Source organism: Microtus oregoni, unplaced genomic scaffold (genome assembly GCF_018167655.1).
Source record: "Microtus oregoni isolate MIOR12 unplaced genomic scaffold, Mior012 000050F_002, whole genome shotgun sequence".
Lineage (NCBI taxonomy): Eukaryota > Metazoa > Chordata > Mammalia > Rodentia > Cricetidae > Microtus > Microtus oregoni.
The window spans coordinates 1,591,935-1,614,795 of NW_024543226.1; the positions used below are offsets into that span (position 1 = coordinate 1,591,935).

Here is a 22,861-nt window from a genome sequence, read left to right on the forward strand (position 1 = left end):
CATTTATAAACAATATTTTGGGAACATGGGCGCAGTTTTTTCTCTCCAAACTGCTTCCTGCTGAATGGGGGCGCTGTTAATCAGATCATTTAGGGTGTAACCTGTGTGCCAGGTTTATCTCAGTTGGCAGTTGAGTGAAGTAATTTTTTGAGGGTGTTCACAGGAACTTTTCGGGAGGTCGTGGTCTATCATACCATATCGGGATAGATGCAATCCATAGGGTCTGGTCCTCTGAAAACAAAAGAAGACCCTTTCCAAAGCATCATATCCTTAGACCCAAATTCTGAAGTCATACCCTCATGATATCCGTTTTGGTTCCAGTTGGCAGCCCATAGAATGAAATGTCTCTTTGTACTTAGCTCCTTCATAGTCAAAAATTTGAAAGAAAACACAATGAACATAATCCAGACTCTCTGTGAATTTTCCATTTTTACATGGCTTATTTTTCTTTATTTCTTTTAATCTCTTAACTATCTGTATTCTGTCTCTTTAAAGACTACCTTTTTTTTTTAAACCATTAACTTTATTCTCTATATTCTTTTCTTCTCTCTCTCAAGCCTACGTACACTCATCCAACACTGTGGTCTTTTATGTCTGAATCTGTTTTATTGTGAATCTGTAACATTTTTTTTACTATCCAGGAGCATTTCTTAAAATGTTAAGCAGTTCTTAAAAACTTAAGTTGCACCATGTACAGGTAATACGGTACCGCCTGTGTCCTGCCCAGTTGAAACCTTAAATGCGCTGTTTTTATGGTAATTACGGTAGTTTCTGCCTGAGACCAGCACAGTTCAGCATGGCAGAGCTGAGCCAAGCCGCTCCTGCCTCAGAGCCATTTGGTGCCCCTGAGCCACACACAGTTCCAGGCACACAGCAGTCCACATTGCCATCAAGCAAGCCGTAGAGCTTTACTCCAAATGTTCCATTTAAAAGCTCTGTCTCCCACAGGAGCCAGACAGAGATCGTAATGGCGGCACAGCCCAGAAAGCCGGCATTTTAAAACAGCCAGTTTTTTCCTGCTGCTGAGTCAGGACAGTTTCTCTCTGTGGCACGCCACCCACAAACAGCAAAAAGCTATCTTTTCCTTATTTTTAAGCCTTCTCAGGTTTTTAAGTGGATTTAGCCCCACGTTGGGCACCACTCTGTTGTAGTATGGAGCGGCGGGCTGTGTCCCGCCACCCAGCTAGCTTTACCCGAAATAATTACACGGAAACTGTATTCTTTTAAACACTGCCTGACCCATTAGTTTCAGTTTCTTATTGGCTAGCTTTTACATATTGATCTAACCCATTTCTATTAATCTGTGTAGCCCACGAGCTGGCTTACCAGGAATGATCTTAACCTGCGTCTCAGGAATGATCTTAACCTGCGTCTGTCTGGAGTGGGAGAATCATGGCGACTCCCCGACTCAGCTTCTTTTTCCCAGCATTCCGTTCTGTTTACTCCGCCTACCTAAGGGTTGGCCTATCAAATGGGTCTAGGCAGTTTCTTTATTAATAAGAAATCACTCCCACATCAGATCTCAGTGAGGGGAAGCACCGAGGGACAGAAGTGGCTTGCTATACACCATAGGTCTGCGTCTTTATCCTAAGTACGTTGTACCTTAATTTTTAAAGCAGGACCTAATATCCAGCTGCTGTGTTTTCTGTTTCCTCTTTCTTCTCCTCCTCCTCCTTCACCTCCTCTTCCTCCTTTACCAGCGCATCTTCCCCTTCCTCCTCCTCTTCTTCCTCCTCCACCTTTTATTAAATTTGAGAGCATGTGTGTACAAACATGAGCACCATGCAACAAGTCTGGAGGTCAGAGGACAACTTGCCTTGTGGGATTCAAGTCTCTCTTCTCATCATGTGGATCCTGGGTATTGAAGTCAGGTTAGCAGATTTGCTAGTAGGAGCCTTTACCTGCCTCTTTCTATTTTTATTTTACTTTATGACCGTATCTCATAATGTAGCCCAGGCCGGTATTAAACTTAGGGCCAGCCTTCTGACTCAACCCTATCAGTGCTAGGATTACAGGCGTGAATCACCACACCAGGTTTATGGTGACTTTCTCAATGGAATCTTCCATAAAATAGCCATATCACCAGAACTTAGACACGAGCTCTTTCGTTCCGTTTTTCTTGAACACAACAATGGGTACTTCTACATTAAAACAACACGCATTTCTCTCCTATCCCTCCTCCTCCTCTTTAGTGCTAGTACAGAAAACCAGGGCCTTGCTCATGCTAGGCACTTGTTTTGTTGCTGAACTATACACCTCAGTCTCACATCTATTCTTGAATTTGTTTGGTCAAGCTCAACAAAGCCTATCCTAATTGACCTTCAGATACAACCGCCCTGATCTCATCAAAATTGACGGCGCAATGGCACAAGCAGAGTTTCAATAACAAATAAGGGCAGCGAATTATGCCTGTTTGAAACAGAATTTTAGACAGTCTTCTGGTAGCGTGAGTGCCATAGATCAGGCTTTCAAATACTCAGAGAGTAAGCACCAACCATTGAGCTTACTGAAGCTATCAGTCTCCCCTCTGTTCTCCTGATGGAACACCCGCTTTTATAATTCGTTTCTAAGTCGCTGGAAATGCCAGGCTTCGATGTACAACAAAAGTAGGGATGCTGTCTTCAAACTTTTGTTGTCCTTGTGCTCTTTGGCTTTGTCTTGTTTGTTTCGAGACAGGGTCTCACTATGTAGACCAATCTAGTTTAAAATTCACTGTGCCCCTGAGGCTGGCCTCAGACTCATGGCTCTTCCTACTTTAAAGTTCCAAGTGCTGAAGCAGCCATAATGCAGCAGGCCTGGCCACAGAGTAGGCAACCCTTCTACCATGGAACTACCAATCCCAGGAGACTTCTTATTTTATTTTATTTTATTTTATGCATGTTAGTGTTTTGCCTCTATGTATGGATGTGCACCTTGTGCATGCTGGGTGCCAACAGAGGTCAGAAGGCAGCATCGGGTCTCCTGGAACTGGAGTTGCATATGTTTGTGACCTACTATGTGGGGGCTGGGAATCAAAGCCAAGTCCTCCACTAGAGCACCAAGTGCTCTTAACAGCTGAGCCTACTCTCCAGCCCTCCCTCCCAGAGGGACTTCTTAAGAAACAGACACTATTCGGGAATGTAAGTAGTTCCTTTTTGTTGTTCCTTTGGGGCTAGAGTCTCACCACAGAGCCCCGACTGCTCTGGAACTTGTTTTGTAACCCAGGTTGACCCTGAACTTCTGCCTGAGACTCCCAAGTGCTGGGATTACAGACGTGGGCCTATAATTTTTTTTTTTAAGACAGGGTCTCACTTGCTATGCAGCTTTGGAAGACCTGGAGCTCCCTTTGTAGATAGTTCTAGCTTGGAATTCAGAGATCTGCCTGCCTCAGCCTTCTGAGTGCTGGAATTAAAGGCATAGCCCGCTATACCAGGTGGCAAAAGGATTCTTTCTTCCCTTCTTCTTCTTCTTCTTCTTCTTCTTCTTCTTCTTCTTCTTCTTCTTCTTCTTCTTCTCCTCCTCCTCCTCCTCCTCCTCCTCCTCCTCCTCCTCCTCCTCCTCCTCCTCCTCCTCCTCCCCTCCTCCTCCTCCTCCTCCTCCTCCTCCTCCTCCTCCTCCTCTTCTTCTTCTTCTTCTTATTCTTTCTTCTTCTTCTTCTTTTTGTGACAGGGTTTCTCTTTGAAACTGTCCTGGCCTGGAACTCCCTTTGTAGATCAGGCTGGCCTTGAACTCACAGAGATCTGCCTGCCTCTCTCTGCCTCCCGAGTGCTGGGATTAAAGGCTGCACCACCACAGTCCGCACGTACTGAGAGGATACTGAGTATCTTGAAACTGGAGAAAGTAGGAAGCTTTATCCTACACCCACACCAGTAGCCTATATGCATAGACTGGTTTGTCAGAGTGGCCCAGTGTTAAGTATTCTAGCAGTGTCTATCGGTGCCTGTCCTCCACAAGGCACAGAGGAACTGGAGGTCTTAAAGCCCTTGGTGAAGGGAGCGGGGAGAAACAGAGGGCGCTTGTGGTCAGAGCAATTAGCCCAGGCAGGCTGGAGTTTCAGTGGCATTATTTAGAAATACCAGCGCCTGCTAATAATTACAGGTAGATGAACTGCTGGTCACTTGTATTACATTAGTATTTTTCAAGTCTCTATAGGTGATGCAACTGCCACCACACTGTGCGTGGTAATGTGAAGAGGAACCCTGAGAAGTTGGCAGGGGAAAGTGGGTAAAAGTCTCAAAGGTCGTGATGAGGAACTGGGAATGCGGCTCGGTAGTACAGCACTAGCCTAGTGCGCTCAGTTCCTAGCACTGCATGCACCCCTTCCCCAGTGCATGCTGCACCCCCCGTTCATGTTGTGAAAAGCACCTTTTTTTGTTGTTTTGCTTGTTTGTTTTTTGAGAGAGGGTTTCCTGTAGCGCAGACTGGTCTTGAACTTGCTACGTACTTAAGAATGGATGGCCTTGAACTTCAGCCTCTACTCCTGAGTCCTGGGATTACCAGTGCATGCCACTACATCTGTTTTTGTCTTGTTTCATTTTATTTTGTTCGTTTTGTTTTTCGAGACAGGGTTTCTCTGTGTAGCTTTGGGGCCTGTCCTGGAACTCACTCTGTAGACCAGGCTGGCCTCGAACTCTGCCCACCTCTACCTCCCGAGGCCTTTGCCACCACCACCTGGCTCCCTACACCTGTTTCATGAGGGATTGAACCCAGGGTCTTGTGCGCTCTAAGCTTGTGCTCTATCTAGTGAGCTACATCTTCAGCTTAGGGGTTTTTTTTTGTTTTGTTTTGTTTTGTTTTTTGAGACAGGGTTTCTCTGTGGCTTTGGAGCCTGTCCTGGAACTAGCTCTGTAGACCAGGCTGGTCTCGAACTCACAGAGATCGGCCTGCATCTGCCTCTCGAGTGCTGGGATTAAAGGAGTGCGCCACCACCACCTGGCTAGCTTAGGGGTTTTGTATTGTATGTAGCCCAGCCAAACTTTGAACTTTTGATCTTCCTGTCTCAGCCTTCCAAGTGCTGGGATTATAGTCATGCACTTTTTACTTTTATGTTACTTTTAGCTTGTTCACCTGTAAAATACAAATGGCCCTTCAGATTTCTAGGCTTCTTCCCACAGCTTTAAACGAATAAGGAATGACTAGTAAGCTCTCAGAACTTAAGGTATTTTCTACACTGGAATGTTCTGGTTTTGATCTCATGTTATAAAAGAGTCTTCTTGGCAGTAGTGTGCATGTGTTTGGAGCAGCCTGGGTCTTTGTCCCAGTGCCCAATGTTGTCAGCTGTTTCCACTGTCCACTCCCCACCCCCACTTTTTAAAGATTTATTTATTTTTTTTTATGTATACAGTGTTCTGCCTGCATGTATCTCTTCAGGCCAGAAGAGGGCGCCAGATCTCATGGTTGTGAAACCATGTACTTGCTGCAAATTGAACTCAGGACCTCTTGTTTCCACTGTCTGACTTTTCTCAGTTATCCCACACCATCCTAGACGCCTTTTAAAGGGGACTCTCCTGCCCCCACCTCCCACCTTGATTTCCTTCTCTGACATCCATCTCAGTTACAGTTTGCAGACCGCAGTTAAGTTTTCTAAGTGGGGTCTGAGAATCCAGTTCAGGGTGTCAGGCTTCAGTGATAAGTACTTTCACCATCTGTCTATTTGTCCTGCCCTGGATCCTTTTTTAAAAATGAAACTATTTTTAATACAATATATTTTGATCATGGTTTCCCCTTCCCCCAACTCTTCCTAGACTCTAGAATAATCTTCCCCATCTTCCTACCCAGCTTTATATTGTCTCTCTAAAAAAAAATGAAAATCAAGACAAAATAGCAAGAAGAACCCCTAAGACAAAAAAAAAATGTTTTGAAATTGAGTTCTCTGTAAGTTTCTTTTTTTTTAAAACAGTTTTTCGAGACAGGGTTTCTCTGTGGCTTTGGAGCCTGTCCTGAAACTAGCTCTTGTAGACCAGGCTGGCCTCAAACTCACAGAGATCCGCCACCACCGCCTGGCCAACTGTAAGGTTCTTGAGATGCCACTGAGTTAATTAATTATGAACAATAATTGCACATACCTGTAAACCACTATTTGCCAATTACTTTGATTTCTAGAAGAGTTTTAGAGCCTGCCTACCAGCCCTGTAAGGGAAATGGAACTGCATGTGTATTTTGGCAATAAGAAGATTATATATATATAATTATTTATGTATATAATTATCTTTATATATATTTATACACACACTCATATATATATATATGAGTGTATATACTTGTCTTACTCAGTGGCCAAGGAAGAGTGGAATTTTGTGGGGTTTTTTGGTTTATATGTGTGTTTGGTTTCTCCTAAAGGCAGACACACAATTTCTCTCAAGCTCAGTTCTGGTGACTATTCTATCTATGCACACAGAAAACCAAATGCTGCAAGTTCTCCCTAAGGCAGGTGTCCCTAAAATATGACTTAGGATCCAAGCAGAGTAGCTCACACCTGGAACCTCAAGATAAGAGAGACTGAGGCAGTAGTCGTTCATTTTAAGTATAAGGCTATCCCAGGATACATAGTGAATTCCAGGCCAACCTGGGCTGTACAGTGAGACTCTATCTCAACAAACAATAACAAAGATGACTCAGAAATTGGGAGCCAGGAAATCGGTATAGTAAAATATGGAATGAGTTAGACCTAGGCTCATGTATTTCCCTCTTCTGAAAAACAAACATCATAGTTAACAACTGCCTGGTACAATAATTATAATGACTACTGGGAAAACACGCATATCTTTGTCATTGGGTTCTGGAGGCATCCGCCAGTTTTATTGTGTTGTGGTTGGAGAATACTCATTATGACAGGCCACTGAAGGTAACTGTGGCTATGTAGTGGTGGTGTAGCCTTTAATTCTAGCACTGGGGAGGCAGCTACAGGTGAATCTCAGTGGGTTCCAGACCAGCCTGGTTTACAGAGGGAGTTCCAGGACAGCCAAGGCTACACAGAGAAACCCTGTCTTGAAAAACCAAAAAAAAGGAGACAAGTGTACAGGACATAATTCAAATCAGTGCGAACAGGCAGGCCAGGCTACCCCTGTGAACCAGTCTGGCTCCTTGCTGTCTGTGTCCTTCAGGGTGGTTAAGGAGAGAGAGGAGTTGTTTGATGATCAACACTTACCTCTGGCAAAGAGGATACAGGCAGATGGCATATTCTCTGGCCTATTCTGTGTGATCTCTCTTCTCTTTCGCAACAGTAATCCGCTACAATAGTGACCTGGTACAGAAATACCACCCTTGCTTCTGGATTGATGGACAGTATCTCTGCTGCTCTCAGACAGCCAAAAATGCCATGGGCTGCCAAATTTTGGAGAACAGAAATGGAAGTAAGATATCTGATCGATACAACTCCTCTCCTGTGTGTGTGCACAGGCGTGCGTGCATGCGCGTGCGTGTGTGTGTATGTGTGTGTGTGTTGCCTGGAATGGAACCCAAGGCTTCAGACAACTGTGTCCCCACTCTGATTTCTCCTTCCTTTGAGATTATTTCCATCACAGTCTCAAGGGCCTGTCAAATTCAAGGACATGGCACAAATTTGCACATTTTGACTGCTGGGGGTGTTAGTTAATGTGGGCTGAAATTCAGCTGGTGTTATTCTAAGATGAGTGGCTGAGCACCCAGAATCTCATTTTGTCTTGCCAGATGCGATGTATACAGCAACAAATCCAAACCCGTCTCTGGGCCCTCCTCTAAAATGCATCTTATAGTGCCACTGGCTTCTTGTTTTACAGGCTTAAAACCTGGGAGTTCTCATCGAAAAACGAAAAAGCCTCTTCCCCCTACTCCAGAGGAAGATCAGGTATAATGGGAAGTTACATACAGCTGTAAGCTAAATGTAAACTTGTCACCAGGCATGGTGGCCCATACTTTTAATCCCAGCACTCAGGAGGCAGAGGCAGGAGAATCTCCGAACTGAGTCTAGCCTGCTCTATAGAGCGAGTTCCAGAACAGCCAGGACTACACAGGGAAGCCCTGTTTCAAAAAACAAAACAACAGAAAACTGTTGTGAATTGCTGACCACACATTAGAGTCTTAGACTTGCCTGGAACTTGGAAGTGCCCATTGCTGTTGACACTGAGCAAAAGGGTTTGCCCAGCTACTTAGACTTCCTCTTCGATGAGGTCTATCACATAGCTCTTGGCAGCTATTTAATGTATTTAGTCTCAATTTTTTGAGACACAGTAATTTGAAAGAAAATGGCCCCTATAGGCTCCTAGGGAGTGGCACTATTAGGAGGTGTGGCCTTGCTATAATAGGTGTGGCTTTGTTGGAGAAACTGTGTTACTAGAGGGTGGGATTTGAACACTGTATACATAATAAATACATCTTAAAGATTTAGATGTTCAAACCAGGCCTAGTGGCGCAGTCCCTTCCTACTGCCTTTGGATCTGGATGTAGAGCCCTCTCAGCTCCTTCTCCAGCACCATGTGTGCCTGTAACCACCATGCTTCCTGCCGTGACGATAATGAACTAAACCTCTGAAACTGTAAGCCAGCCCCAGTTAAAGATTTTCCTTTATAAGAATTGCCGTGGTCATGGTATCTCTTCACATCAATAGAACTCTAACTAGGATAAGACAGCGTCTCCCTATTTAGCCCTGGCTACCCTGGAACTCATCCTGTAGACAGGCTGACCTCAAACTCACAGAGATCTGCCTGCCTCTGCCTCCAGAGGGCTGGGATTAAAGTCATGCCCCACCATGCCCAACTTATTTCTTTTAGTTAAAAGTGTTTTCAAACATACAATAACGTTAAAGACTTTAGCACTTGGGCTGGAGAGATGACTCAGTAGTTAAGAACACTGGCTGTTCTCCCAGAGGTCCTGAGTTGATTTCCCAACAAGCACATGGTTACTCATAACCATCTGTAATGTGATCTGGCGCCCTCTTCTGGCATGCAGGCAGAACACTGTATACATAATAAATCTTAAAAGAATTTATCACTGAACATTTTTAGATTCTACCACTGCCATTTTCCATTTGTTTCTCTCTTGCTTTCTCCTTTGCATTTTGAGATAGAGATAGAGTCTCACTATGTAATCCAAGGTGGCCTCAATCTTTCTTTCTTTTCCTTTTTTGGGGTGGAGTAGAAGGGGAGGACATGGTCTTAGGTAGCCAAAACTGGTCTCAAACTAATATCTAGTTTCAGGTGGTCTTTAACTACTAATCTTTCTATGTCCTCATGCCAAGTGCTGCCATATGTGGTATCATGTTTGACTGACCTCAAACTCTTAATCCCCCTGCCTCTGACTCCAGAGTGCTTTGGGGTGCTGTTGAGATGGCTTGTCGGGTAAAGACGTCTTCCACTGTGTCTGACAACCCAAGTTTGATCCTTGGGATACACGTGGTTAAAGAAAAATTGTACTCTGGCTTCCACATGTTCACTGTGGCACACTTGCATGAATACACACACACACACACACACGGTGGGGGAAGAAATATCAGTTAAAAAGCTTGATTTGGGGCTCCATTTGACTTTAGGTTTTATCATGATCATTTTGCAAAGAAGGAACCTGAGGTTCTGAATCAGTTAGTGGATCAGTGTATCAAGTAGGTTTCCTGGTCGCAGATAGAGAATGCTAATGTTTGGGTCCCGCAAGCAGAAAATGTGATGTAGTTGGTCTGTTAAAAACTTTCTGGAAGCCGGGTGGTGGTGGCGCACGCCTTTAATCCCAGCACTTGGGAGGCAGAGGCAGGCGGATCTCTGTGAGTTCGAGACCAGCCTGGTCTACAACTAGTTCCAGGACAGGCTCCAAAACCAGAGAGAAACCCTGTCTCGAAAAAGCAAAAAAAAAAAAAAAAAAAAAAAAAAAAAAAAAAAAAAAAAAACTTTCTGGAGATAGGAGTGTTGAAACACTCCCTAGGTGATCTTCACGTGGACTGCAGCTGGGAACACCTGCTTGGGGCTTACTTAAAACGTCATGGAATGAAAGTTGACTAAGATATTCATTGTGCCTGATGTGAGTTAGAGTGGTTTCTTCCTCCTGTAATCCAGAGAGTTAGAAAGGAGGAGAAGAAAATGTCTGATGACTAGCCAACCTTCTCCCCTTCTACTTTTCCTCCCAACTGCACAGATCTTGAAAAAGCCACTCCCCCCTGAGCCAACAGCAGCACCAGTAGCCACAAGTGAACTGAAAAAGGTCGTGGCCCTCTATGATTATATGCCAATGAATGCAAATGACTTGCAATTGCTAAAGGGCGAGGAGTACATTATCCTGGAGGAAAGCAGCCAAACATGGTGGCGAGCGCGGGATAAAAATGGGTGAGTGTGTGCAGCCACTCCTGAGCCTTTGCCTGCCTGTTCCACCTGCACACAAAATGCTGCGAACAGAATTCTCCTGTGCTGTGTCTGGACCAGAGCGTATTCTTCTCACAACACAATGAGTTCACTCTCCCTTCAAGTATTTCCCAGTGTACAGCTCTAATGCAGCACCTGTCACCTTTAAGAACATCTGTAGTGATGCACACAGTGCAATGCCAAAGTTCAGAAGCTCCACCCTTTACTAGCTTAACTATGTATCAGCGATATAGTCTTCTTTAAGGGTTATATTTATATCTCTGAGATTTGGTTTGAACTCAGGGAAGTGGGTACAGGAGTCTGTCTACTTGAGGGTAAAGAAGCACTGCGTGACCATATTGTCTCCTCTACAGGCAGGAAGGCTACATCCCTAATAACTATGTCACTGAAGCAGAAGACTCCATAGAGATGTATGAGTGAGTATGCCTAGGTTCTCAGCGCATGGACTTGCAGGAAACGGCACAGTGCATGCTTTTTATACATTAAAATAACTCATTTATTTTTATTTCACGTGCATTGGTGTTTTGCCTGCACATATGTCTGTGTGAGGATACTGGGTGAGGATCCTCTGGAATGGGAGTTACAGACAGTGATGAGTTGCCATGTGAGTGCTGGGAATTGAACCCAGGTCCTCTGGAAAACAAGCCAGTTCTCTTAACTGCTGAGCCGTCTCTCTAGTTCCCAGTATATACTTTTTTATACTTTTTTGTTTTTCAAGACAAGGTTTTTTTTTTCTGTGTAGGCCTGGCTGTTCTGTAGACCAGGCTGGCCTTGAACTCACAGAGATCTGCCTGCCTCGAGTGTTGGGAATAATACGCACACACACACACACACACACACACATATATACTTATACATAATACTATATAATATATATTAATGTATATATATTAATGTATATATATTCCTATGGGAATAATACACACACATATATACTTATACATAATACTACATAATATATATTAATGTATATATATATACTTTTAATGAGTTTTGTTTATTTAAAGATTGATGTCAAAATTAGTACCAACTCAGTCAAATGATGCCACCATGCAAAGTTAGTGTCTATATTTTGTTAGGATGCTCACCCGCAAATCCCTATCCCTATGAATGCTGGAAAGTTTTTTCATTCTCCCAAATACAGAAGAATCTCGCTCATACTCCCAAATACAGAAGAATCTCACTCATACTCCATAATACAGAAGAATCTCACTCAAGGCACTGAAACTCTCACAGGAAAGATTTACAAGCATAAAAACCCCAAAAGCGAACTGGTGGCCTTTTTTTCCTACACCATTGAAGTGGATTGTCCTTGAGAGAGTCATTCCTAATACTTATAAATGCTGCTACTTGCTTGCCCTCCACATCAGTTCTCGGGGTCAGCTTGAGCTTTGAAAGACCTAGAGTTTGCTGTGTGGATTATACTGATAGATCCTTGATAGTGTTGGAATGAAATGATGGGATCATAGTACCAGCAAGACCTGAGGATTCTCTCACTTTCAAGGCACTAGACATGGCCTAGCAGCCAATCGAGTATTCCCTTTTCACAGGTGGTATTCCAAGCACATGACTCGGAGTCAGGCTGAGCAACTGCTAAAGCAAGAGGTGAGTGCGGGCCACAAGTAAAAGGCATTTTCCGTACACAGTAAATACAAGCCAAGGATTGGGTCCCCATTCAACTGGGATCTCAGTTCTACCTTTTAATTCATTAAAAGCAAGGAGCTCCACAACCTCTCCAGCAAAGGCTATCATTGGTGTTTTTTATTTTAGCCATTCTGACAGGTGTAAGATGGTATCTTAAAGTTGTCTTGATTTGCATTTCCCTGATCGCTAAGGAAGTTGAGCATGACCTTAAGTGTCTTTTGGCCATTTGAACTTCTTCTGTTGAGAATTCTCTGTTCAGCTCCATGCCCCATTTTATAATTGGGTTGATTAGCATTTTACAGTCTAGTTTCTTGAGTTCTTTATATATTTTGGAGATCAGACCTTTGTCAGTTGCAAGGCCAGCTGGCCTGGGTCTGAAAAAGCCTGGGATAAAACCGGACTCGCTGAACATAGCGGACAATGAGGACTACTGAGAACTCAAGAACAATGGCAATGGGTTTTTGATCCTACTGCATGTACTAGCTTTGTGGGAGCCTAGGCAGTTTGGATGCTCACCTTACTAGACCTGGATGGAGGTGGGTGGTCCTTGGACTTCCCACAGGGCAGGGAACCCTGATTGCTCTTTGGGCTGATGAGGGAGGGGGACTTGATTGGGGGAGGGGGAGGGAAATGGGAGGCAGTGGCAGGTAAGAGACAGAAATCTTTAATAAATAAATTTCAAAAAAATAAATAAATAAAAGCAAGGAGCTTGTGTCTCCAACCTGGACCTTGAGGGGAAAATCAGGGGCATTTCTCCTGTGTTTGGGCAGGCAGGATGCAGGCATAAGCACAAATTTCTCTTATGGTGAACTGCTTTCTCGTTGTTTCAGGGAAAAGAAGGTGGTTTCATTGTCAGAGACTCCAGCAAAGCTGGAAAATACACCGTGTCTGTATTTGCTAAATCCACTGGGTAAGTGTTACTGTTCCAATGTCATGAGGACAAAGGACAAGGGTAGCCTCACAACACTTCCTGATGGTTTGCCTCTCTCACCTCATCGGCCTTAAACTCAAAAGGCACCCCACTTCACTCTCTGGGTTCTCCCGTATCTGGTCCTCAAGTTGATGACTAAATATTGTTTATTCAGGGACCCACAAGGGGTGATACGCCATTACGTTGTGTGTTCAACACCGCAGAGCCAGTATTACCTGGCTGAGAAACACCTTTTCAGCACCATCCCGGAGCTCATTAACTACCATCAGCATAACTCTGCAGGTGAGTGCCTAAGACAGAGGGATGGAGGAAGTGTGGTCACACAGTGTAGTTAGGAAAGCTAATCCCTGGGATGCTGGCTAGGGTACCAGTTAAGATGGAATCATACCTCGCATCCAATGGAATGATTTTTCTTTTAATGTAGTGCCAGAAAATCGAACTCGCCATTCTAGGCAAGTGTTCTATCACTGAGCGATTTTCCCAGTCTTGTTTGTTTTTATATTTTTTTCTTTTGGTTTTCAAGACTGGGTTTCTCTATGTAGCCCTGGCTGTCCTTTTGCTTTGCAGACCAGGCTGGCCTCGAACTTAGAGAGCTGCCTCTCTGTCTCTGCTTCCCAGTGCTGGGATTAAAGGCTTGTACCACTATGTCCAGCTTTACATTTTTATATTTTTCCACAGGCTCTCTCTATGTTATTCAGGCTGACCTGGAACCTTAATCTGTAGCTCAGGCCATCCTTGAATTCATGCTTCTCCCGCCTCAGTTTCCTGAGTTGGGATTACAGGCCTGCACACCAGGACTGGCAAGACTACTTCTCTCCCTCCTCATTCTTAACATATTTTCATTATTTAACGTGTGTGTGTGTGTGTGTGTGTGTGTATGGTTATGTGTATATGAGAGAAGGTGCCTGTGGGGACCAGAGACACTGGATCCCCTGGAACTATAGTTATGTGTATTCCGGGGCCTGCATTCAGTTTCTCTATAAGAACAGAATGTGCCGGGCGATGGTGGCACACGCCTTTTATCCCAGCACTCACGAGGCAGAGGCAGGCGGATCTCTGTGAGTTCGAGACCAGCCTGGTCTACAGAGCTAGTTCCAGGACAGGCTCTAAAGCCACAGAGAAACCCTGTTTCGAAAAACAAAACAAAACAAAAAACAAACAAACAATAACAACAAAAAGAACAGAATGTGCTCTTACCACTGAGCCACTTCTCCAGGCTATGACTAGCTTCTTATTTGCGGCTAAGGACACATAATGGAGAGCCTAATGACGAACAAGTCAGCAAGTGTTCACTAGCAATTACTCATGTTTCTGCCATGTTTGAGAAAGCAGGATGTGAACTAAGCCCAGGCTGGCAAGTGGGGATACATTTAGTCATTCAGTAAGAAGGATATTTCTTTCTGTCTTTTTTTTTCTTTCACATTTTATTTTGAGATAAGGTCTTGCTATCTTGTCATGTAGCCCAGGATGGCCTCAAACGCACAGTAATCCTTCTGCCTCAGTCTCCAGACTGATGAAATTACAGGTGCGAGCCATCATACCCAACAATAAGGAATATATTTCAGTTATCATTTTCCTTTTTTTTTTGTCCTCAAAAACTTTTTTGAAGAAAGAAACCTTCAGAAGACAATGTGGGTTATTTGAGATCTTGGATTCAAAATTACTTAGAAAGATTCATGCTGGAATTGTGAGAATTTAAGATGATGAGCACGGGATTCCTATTCCCTATGCTGACACTGTAACTTCTTTTTCAGGACTCATATCGAGGCTGAAATATCCCGTGTCTAAACAAAACAAGAATGCACCGTCCACTGCAGGCCTGGGCTATGGTAACGGCTTCTTTCTGTTGAGTTGGGCGGACTGGCAGTTACAAGAATTGCCTCAGTAGACCTTGTCTTCTGGAATGTTCTTAAGATATACTGCTCTGATAGCTGGGTGGTGGTGGCACACGCCTTTCATCCCAGCACTCAGGAGACAGAGGCCGACAGAGCTCTGTGAGTTTGAGGCCAGCTTGGTCTAGAGAGTGAGTTCCAGGACAGCCAGACATCCACAGAGAAACCTTGTCTAGAAAAAAAGAAAGAAAACCAAACCAAACCAAAACAAAAAATGATATACTGTTCTGTGCCAGCTGTCTCTAGATATTTAACAATTTTCTCCCTCTGGTGGTTTCTTCTGGAACTGCAAAAGCAGCTTCAGGAAAGGATTTATTGTTGATGGTTTACCTTTTTACCTTTATTTATTTGTGTGTGTACACACAAATGTGCATTAGCACACAGATATAGGTCAGAGGATAACCTGTAGTTGTTTCTCTCCTTCCAACATATGGGTTCAGGGGATCGAACTCAGGTTTTCAAGTTTGGTGGAAAACACCTTTACCTACAGGGCCGTCTCACCAGCTCTATTTTAGTATGTAAAATAATTTCAACATCATTCATAAGTTTATTAACTGTCATAATTAGCCTAATCATAACTGATTTTGGAAGATTGTTTGGTTTACCTTCTTGCCTTTTGGCCATTTTGTACCTAAAACCCCCAGATTTCTCTAACCAGTAATCCCCTCCCCTTGAGAGTTACCTGAGTAAAGAAAGGTAGATTAGTACTCCTGAGAATTCACCCTTTACTGTTTTTCCTATTTGTTCCCTAATTGGGAATCTTATATAGTAGTATAGGCAATATATAGATCCTAAAGAATCACAACAAGACTTTATTGGTAGGATCATGGGAAATCGATCCAAAGGACTTGACCTTCTTGAAGGAGCTTGGAACCGGACAATTTGGTGTAGTGAAATATGGGAAATGGAGGGGCCAATATGACGTGGCCATCAAGATGATCAGAGAAGGCTCCATGTCTGAGGATGAATTCATTGAAGAAGCCAAAGTCATGATGTGAGTTACATATTAAATTCAACTCTCCGTCCAGTTGTAGAAGGAATCTAGAAACCATAAAGACCGCACACTGTGGCCTAATATTACTTACAGTGACAGGAACTGAGGTTTGTTATGAGGGCCCTTTGGTGGGTTACCTTAAAGAGCTCCAGAGGTGCTGGGCGCTGGTGGCACACACCTTAATCCCAGCACTCGGGAGGCATAGACAGGCTGACCTCTGTGAGTTCGAGTGCTATCTTACTGGATGTTCTATGCTAGGCCAACCCCTTCCCTCCCCTTCCTTTTTATAACTGGTCTGCAGGGGCAAAATGGAGGACTAGCTCCCTGTCTCTCTTGTAGGAATCTTTTCCATGAGAAGCTGGTGCAGTTGTATGGAGTCTGCACCAAACAGCGCCCCATCTTCATCATCACTGAGTACATGGCTAACGGCTGTCTCTTGAACTACCTGCGGGAGATGCGCCACCGCTTCCAGACTCAGCAGCTGCTGGAGATGTGCAAAGACGTCTGTGAAGCAATGGAGTACTTGGAGTCGAAGCAGTTCCTTCACCGAGACCTGGTGGGACCTCAGAAGGACTGGGGTGGGGAGCAGTATGTGGGACGAGCATTGGAAGATATAGCATACAATGTTGCGGGGGGTTGCGAGTCCCAAGGTTTAGATTTTCTCTAGAAAACATCACAGATTCAGTGTACATCTGGCCCAGTGTTGAGCCCATCAGTTGTCTCCAGCCTCAGTTTCTACAGGCTTACCACTTACCCTGAGTCTCTGTTACCTGTGAGGAAACACTACCCATTCTAGACCTGGAAGAGAAGAGCAGTCCTGTGTCGCCCACTAGGGCCACTCCTGGTACAAGGGCTACCATTCGGTTACAGCAGAGTCACAGAGAGGACCCATGGATACATTCTGATCCACCTTTCCTTTTCTTTCTATTTTATTCTATTTTTGAGACAGGGTTACATGTAGACCAGGCTGGCTTTGCACTTCTGATCTTTCTCTACTCCCGAGTGCTAGGATTCTAGGTGGACATCACCACACCTGGTCTATGCAGTACTGGCAACTGAACTCAGGGCTTTGCTAGTCAAGCGTTCTACCAACTGACCACATCTCCAGTTCTTTCATGGTTTTATATGATTTATTTATTATTTTTATTTTATTTTTTGTTGTTTCGAGAAAGGGTTTCTCAGTGTAACAGTCCTGGCTGTTCTGTAACTTGCTTTGTAGACCAGGCTAGCCTCAAACTCCCAGAGATCTCCCTGCCTCTGCATCCCAAGTGCTGGGATTAAAGGCGTGCACCACCACCACCAGGCCCTTTTTATGATTTATTTATTTATTATGTATACAGTGTTATGCCTGTGACCAGAAGAGGGCACCAGATATCATTATAGATGACTGCAGGTCACCATGTGGTTGCTGGGAATTGAACTCAGGACCTCTGGAAGAGCTGCCAGTGTTCTTAACCTCTGAGCCATCTCTCCAGCCCTCTCTTGTGGTTATTAAAATCTTTTTATTTTATTTATTTATATTTATATTTATTTATTTATTATGTATACAATATTCTGTCTGTGTGTATGTCTGCAGACCAGAAAAGGGCACCAGACCTCATTACAAATGGTTGCGAGCCATCATGTGGTTGTCGGGAATTGAACTCAGGACCTTTGGAAGAGCATGCAATGCTCTTAACCACTGAGCCATCTCTCCAGCCCTAAACTCTTTTTATTATACTTAACATATTATAATACTTAAAGAGGCATATTCTACATTTAAAAAACAGTGCACTTTGTAGTTTTTCTTGAACATCTAGACCATCTGAGAAGGCAGGACCCACAATCCCACTGTCTGTGCTAAGAGTCACCTGGAGTTGGGTTGCAGCTGTCGCCTTCATGCCAGGCCTGTGTGCTCCTGCACTCTCTGCCCACTCCACTGCACTCTGCTTGCCTGCTTAGCCCCTGCAGGCATCAGTCTGTACCTCTGTTTCTTTCAGCCAGATGGAGACTCAGATTCCTCTAGTCTCCCTTCCAGAAGACAAAACACGCTTGCCCAGCGTTCCTTCTGAATTCTCTTATTGGTTCAATGAAGCGGAGTGGTCCACATGAATGAAACTGTTCTGCATGCTTAGTTTAGGAATGCAGAGCGGGTTGCTCTCCATGTCATGAGAAAGCAGCAGAATTTCTCAGGCTCAGCCCAAGTAGGCTGCCTCACCCTCATAACTTCAGCACTTTCGAGACTGAAACAGGAAGCGTCCCATGAGTTTGAGGCCAGCCTGAGCTACGTAGTGAGGTCTGGTTCAGCCTGCAGTACAGGTTAAGACCCTCTTGCTAAAAAACAAACAAAAACCTCAAAATTAAGGGCATGGGAGATATTTTTGTTGGTAAAGTGCCTTCAAGGTAAGAAAAGAGCCAAGTTCAGATCCCTAGCACCCCTGTAAAAGCCCGGTGTGGCAACCCACATCTGTAATTCCACCACTAGGGATTTGGGCAGAGACAGACAGATGGCCTCAAGCGTGTTGGCCAGCCTAGCCCAACCAGTGAGCTCTAGGTTCAGTGACCCTGTGATCAAGGAAGACACCTGACCTCAACCTCTGGCTTCCACATGCACACACATACATGTATATGTATGACTACACACATACACACACACACACACACACACACACACACACACACACACACACCTCAGTAGCATCAAATAACTCCTTTAGGTGGGAGGTGCCTTTAGCTGAAGTCCATCAGTCTTCCCAGTTTCATTTTGCTGGTAGGCAGAAGCATCATGTCTTTAACCTGGGGCCAAGGGCTCACTGGTATCTCTTGTACTGCAGGCGGCTCGAAACTGTTTGGTAAACGATCAAGGAGTTGTGAAAGTATCCGACTTTGGCCTGTCTAGGTGAGTGTGTCTTTTTCATCTTCCTGTTTATTGTTTCTTTTGGAAAAACAATTGTGCTGTGTAGTCCATGGTGGCCTCAAACTCATCAGTATGCTATCTTGCCACTTCTCTGCTGCTGGGATTACAGGCATTGCTACCACACCTGACTTTTTCATCCACTTTAAATGCAAAAACAACACACAGCAAACAAGGGCACATTATAATTTTCAATCTCTTTGTTTTGTTTTTTTGTTTTTGTGTTTTGAGACATGGTCTCTCTATGAAGGTCTAGCCGCCCTGGAGCTCACTATATAGAGCAGGTAGAATTGAAGGCATGCACCATCATGCATGGGCTTTCTGTTCTCATTATACTGTCTTCTAATAGCTGCATATTCTGAATTATTTAGTTCACTCCTTTCTTTCTCTCTCTCTCCCTCTTTCTTTCTTTCTTTCTTTCTTTCTTTCTTTCTTTCTTTCTTTCTTTCTTTCTTTCTTTCTTTCTTTCTTTCTTTCTTTCTTTCTTTCTTTCGTTATATTTCTTATCTTTTTAGTTTTTCTCTAAGACTAGCCCAGACTAGTCTGGAACTCACTGGGCAGCCCTGGCTGGTCTGGAACTCACTGCAGCCCTGGCTGGTCTGAAACACACTGGGCAGCCCAGGCTTGTCTGGAACTCACTGGGCAGCCCAGGCTGGTCTGGACCTCACTGCAGCCCTGGCTGGTCTGGAACTCACTGCAGCCCAGGCCCGTCTGGAACTCACTGGGCAGCCCATGCTGATCTGGAACTCACTGCAGCCCTGGCTGGTCTGGACTTCACTGTAGCCCAGGCCGGTCTGGAACTCACTGGGCAGCCCAGGCTGGTCTGGAACTCACTGCAGCCCAGGCTGGTCTGGAACTCACTGCAGCCCTGGCTGGTCTGGAATTCACTGCAGCACAGGCTGGTCTGGAACTCACAGCAGCCCTGGCTGGTCTGGAACTCACTGCAGCCCAGGCCGGTCTGGAACTCACTGGGCAGCCCAGGCTGGTCTGGAACTCATTGCAGCCCAGGCTGGTCTGGAACTCACTGGGCAGCCCAGGCTTGTCTGGAACTCACTGGACAGCCCAGGCCGGTCTGGAACTCACTGGGCAGCCCAGGCTACTCTGGAACTCACAACAGCCCTGGCTGGTCTGGAACTCACAGCAGCCCTGGCTGGTCTGGAACACACTGGGCAGCCCAGGCCGGTCTGGAACACACTGGGCAGCCCAGGCCGGTCTGGAACTCACTGGACAGCCCAGGCCGGTCTGGAACTCACTGGACAGCCCAGGCCGGTCTGGAACTCACTGGGCAGCCCAGGCTACTCTGGAACTCACAACAGCCCTGGCTGGTCTGGAACTCACAGCAGCCCTGGCTGGTCTGGAACACACTGGGCAGCCCAGGCCGGTCTGGAACTCACTGGGCAGCCCAGGCCGGTCTGGAACTCACTGGGCAGCCCAGGCCGGTCTGGAACTCACTGGGCAGCCCAGGCCGGTCTGGAACTCACAGCAGCCTAGGCTTGTCTGGAACTCACTGGGCAGCCCAAGCTGGTCTGGAACTCACAGCAGCCCTGGCTGGTCTGGAACTCACTGCAGCCCAGGCTGGTCTGGAACTCACTGGGCAGCCCAGGCCGGTCTGGAACTCACTGGGCAGCCCAGGCCTGTCTGGAACTCACTGGGCAGCCCAGGCCAGTCTGGAACTCACTGGGCAGCCCAGGCTGGTCTGGAACTTACAGCAGCCCAGGCCAGTCTGGAACTCACTGGGCAGCCCAGGCTGGTCTGGAACTTACAGCTGTCCTCCCACATTACCCTCTGTTAGTGTCTTTTATCAAAGATGTATTTATTCATGTATTTTATATATATGAGTCCTCTGTCTTCGTGCATACCAGAAGAAGGAATCTGATCCTACTACAGATGGTTGTAAGGCAGCATATAGTTCCTGGGAATTGAACTCAGAATCTCTGGAGGAGCAGTCAATCACTGAGCCATCTTTCCAGCCCCCTCCTTTAGTGTCTTGCCTCATGAGGGAGACCCTGCAAATATCCAGGCAGGGAAGAGAACTCTCGAAGAGATGAAATTGAAACCCAGTGCAGCATGACTTGGTTAACCTGTATCAGACTTTGGGAAGTCTGATGCCAGGCGGTTCACTGTTAGCATATTTCAAAACACAGCACAATTTGGGGAAAGATTTCCAGGCAACAGTTGGTCCATTCTAGGTGCACGATAAAGTTTATGGTGTGACTGCATGGGAACTCTTACATCACTGGGCAGTGCTCACACACACTCTTAATCCCAGCTCTCAGGAGGCAGAGGCAGGCAGATGTCTGAGTTCGAGACCAGCCTTCTACAGAGTTCCAGGACAGCCAGGGCTACACAGAGAAACCCTACCTTGAATTCTCCCTGCCCCACCAAAGAAAGACTTACACAGTACGTGTGACCATGAGGGTGGGTTCCTAGCTAAAAGGCCTAGAATCTAGTGTGGTCCCTGGTAGCATAGAGGTCAGCAGAGCATAAAGTGTGTGCGACCTCTCCCCTAAGGATGGGTAATGGTCTAGGAGGGAGGAGTCTGGGATAACCATTCTGGGGAATTGGGGTGAGGTCTGCCTCCACAGATAACAAAGTCACCAGTTGTTAAAATCCACTCCCAGCTTTCCCGGTAGGAAAGCAGGTATTTTATCCCCTCCACTGGAGAAGAGCCCCTGTGTGTTGAACATTCCAGTTTTCCCTAGTGATCTATGGGTGCAAGGACCTCTGTGCCTCCACCAGACTCAACCTCTGCAGTCCTGGGATTCCAGGCATGCGCCACCAGCCCAGCTTCATCCTTTCCTTTATTGTTGTAACCCTTTTCCCTTTCCTCAGTTTCCTCTGCATCCTCCCTCCCTCTTCATCTCTCTATTTCCCAGGTATCTTGTCCTGTTATTAAATCTGCTGACTTTCTTCCATGACTCCTTTCTTGGTCTAACCATGATTGCCTACTGCAGGATGAAAGAAAAGGGGAAGAAGAAATGCAGAAAAAAGGAAAAAGGTGGAGTGGAAAAAAGGAAAGAAGTCCTTATTAGTTTTTGTTGTTGTTGTTGTTTATTCTTTGTAACCCCTGTGGATCAGGAAAGCTAAATCAGAAGTCAATATGGAAGCTGAGCCTGATGGTGCAGGCCTGGAATCCCAGCTCCTCTGCAGGCTCAAGCCGTGTCATGACTGAAAGTTCAAGTGGCTGAAGATGTGGCTCAGTGGATAAGAACCCTGGCTGCTTGTGGCTCACAATTAGCCAGGTGGTGGTGGTGGCGCACACCTTTAATCCCAGCACTCTGGAGGCAGGGGCAGAGGTTCTGTGAGTTCAAAGCCAGCCTGATCTACAGAGTGAGTTCCAGGGCAGCCAAGGCTACACTGTGAAGCCTGTGTCAAAAAAAAAAAAAAAAGTTCAAGGCCAGCTTGGGTAATTTAGTGAGACACTGTCTCAATTTTTTGAAAATACAAAAATGGGCCAGAAGTGTATATCACTATAGGGTATTCTCCTAGCATATGCAAGGCTCTGGGTTCAACCACATAGAAGGCAAATCAATACTTTCCTAAAGAAAAAGAAATAAAAACGGAGGTTTTATTAAAAGTAATATTTGGAGAATGCCATGGCTGGCTAGCAGAAACTTTCAAGAAAGACTGTAAATGTTTGTGTAGCTGTTTGCACGTGCTGAGAAGACTCAGGCACACTTCAAGCTGTCTAAATCTTCACGGCCACAAATCTCGAATCCCTTGCAGGTATGTCCTAGATGATGAATACACCAGCTCGGTAGGCTCCAAATTTCCGGTCCGGTGGTCTCCACCAGAAGTGCTTATGTATAGCAAGTTCAGCAGCAAATCTGATGTTTGGGCTTTTGGTAAGTAGATATGAACATATTGGTCAAGGTGAGGAGATGGCTCAGTGGGCAAACCAAATTGCTTCTCATGTAAGCTTTGCAACCTGACTTCAGATCCCCATAACCCACATAAAACCTGGAAGCAATAATGAGCATAGGCTTCTGTAATCCCAGTATGCCCTTAGCAGCAGAGAGGCAGAGACCAGAGAATCACAAGTAGCGCATGGGCCACACAGCCTGTAGAATCTACCAGAAAAACGGCAAGGGAGACCTGTCTCTAACAAGAAGGAAGGTGTGGATCAACACCCAAGGTTGTTATCTGACTTCCACTGTATGCTGTGATGTACATGGGCATGCATGTACACACATGCACGTACACACA

At 45.3% G+C, this 22,861-nt stretch overlaps 1 protein-coding gene across 1 annotated transcript in view; it reads left to right on the top strand.

The window, feature by feature from the left end:
* The window catches only part of LOC121436695 (tyrosine-protein kinase BTK), a 53,006-nt gene that overhangs the window by 26,254 nt on the left and 3,891 nt on the right, over positions 1-22,861 (top strand). The window contains exons 6-17 of the mRNA XM_041636692.1: positions 7,203-7,331; positions 7,737-7,804; positions 10,078-10,265; positions 10,655-10,717; positions 11,852-11,906; positions 12,776-12,855; positions 13,031-13,158; positions 14,631-14,705; positions 15,591-15,762; positions 16,102-16,318; positions 18,576-18,640; positions 22,382-22,500. Of these exons, the coding sequence (XP_041492626.1) occupies positions 7,203-7,331; positions 7,737-7,804; positions 10,078-10,265; positions 10,655-10,717; positions 11,852-11,906; positions 12,776-12,855; positions 13,031-13,158; positions 14,631-14,705; positions 15,591-15,762; positions 16,102-16,318; positions 18,576-18,640; positions 22,382-22,500 (1,359 nt within the window). The remainder of the gene's footprint in view (positions 1-7,202; positions 7,332-7,736; positions 7,805-10,077; positions 10,266-10,654; positions 10,718-11,851; positions 11,907-12,775; positions 12,856-13,030; positions 13,159-14,630; positions 14,706-15,590; positions 15,763-16,101; positions 16,319-18,575; positions 18,641-22,381; positions 22,501-22,861) is intronic.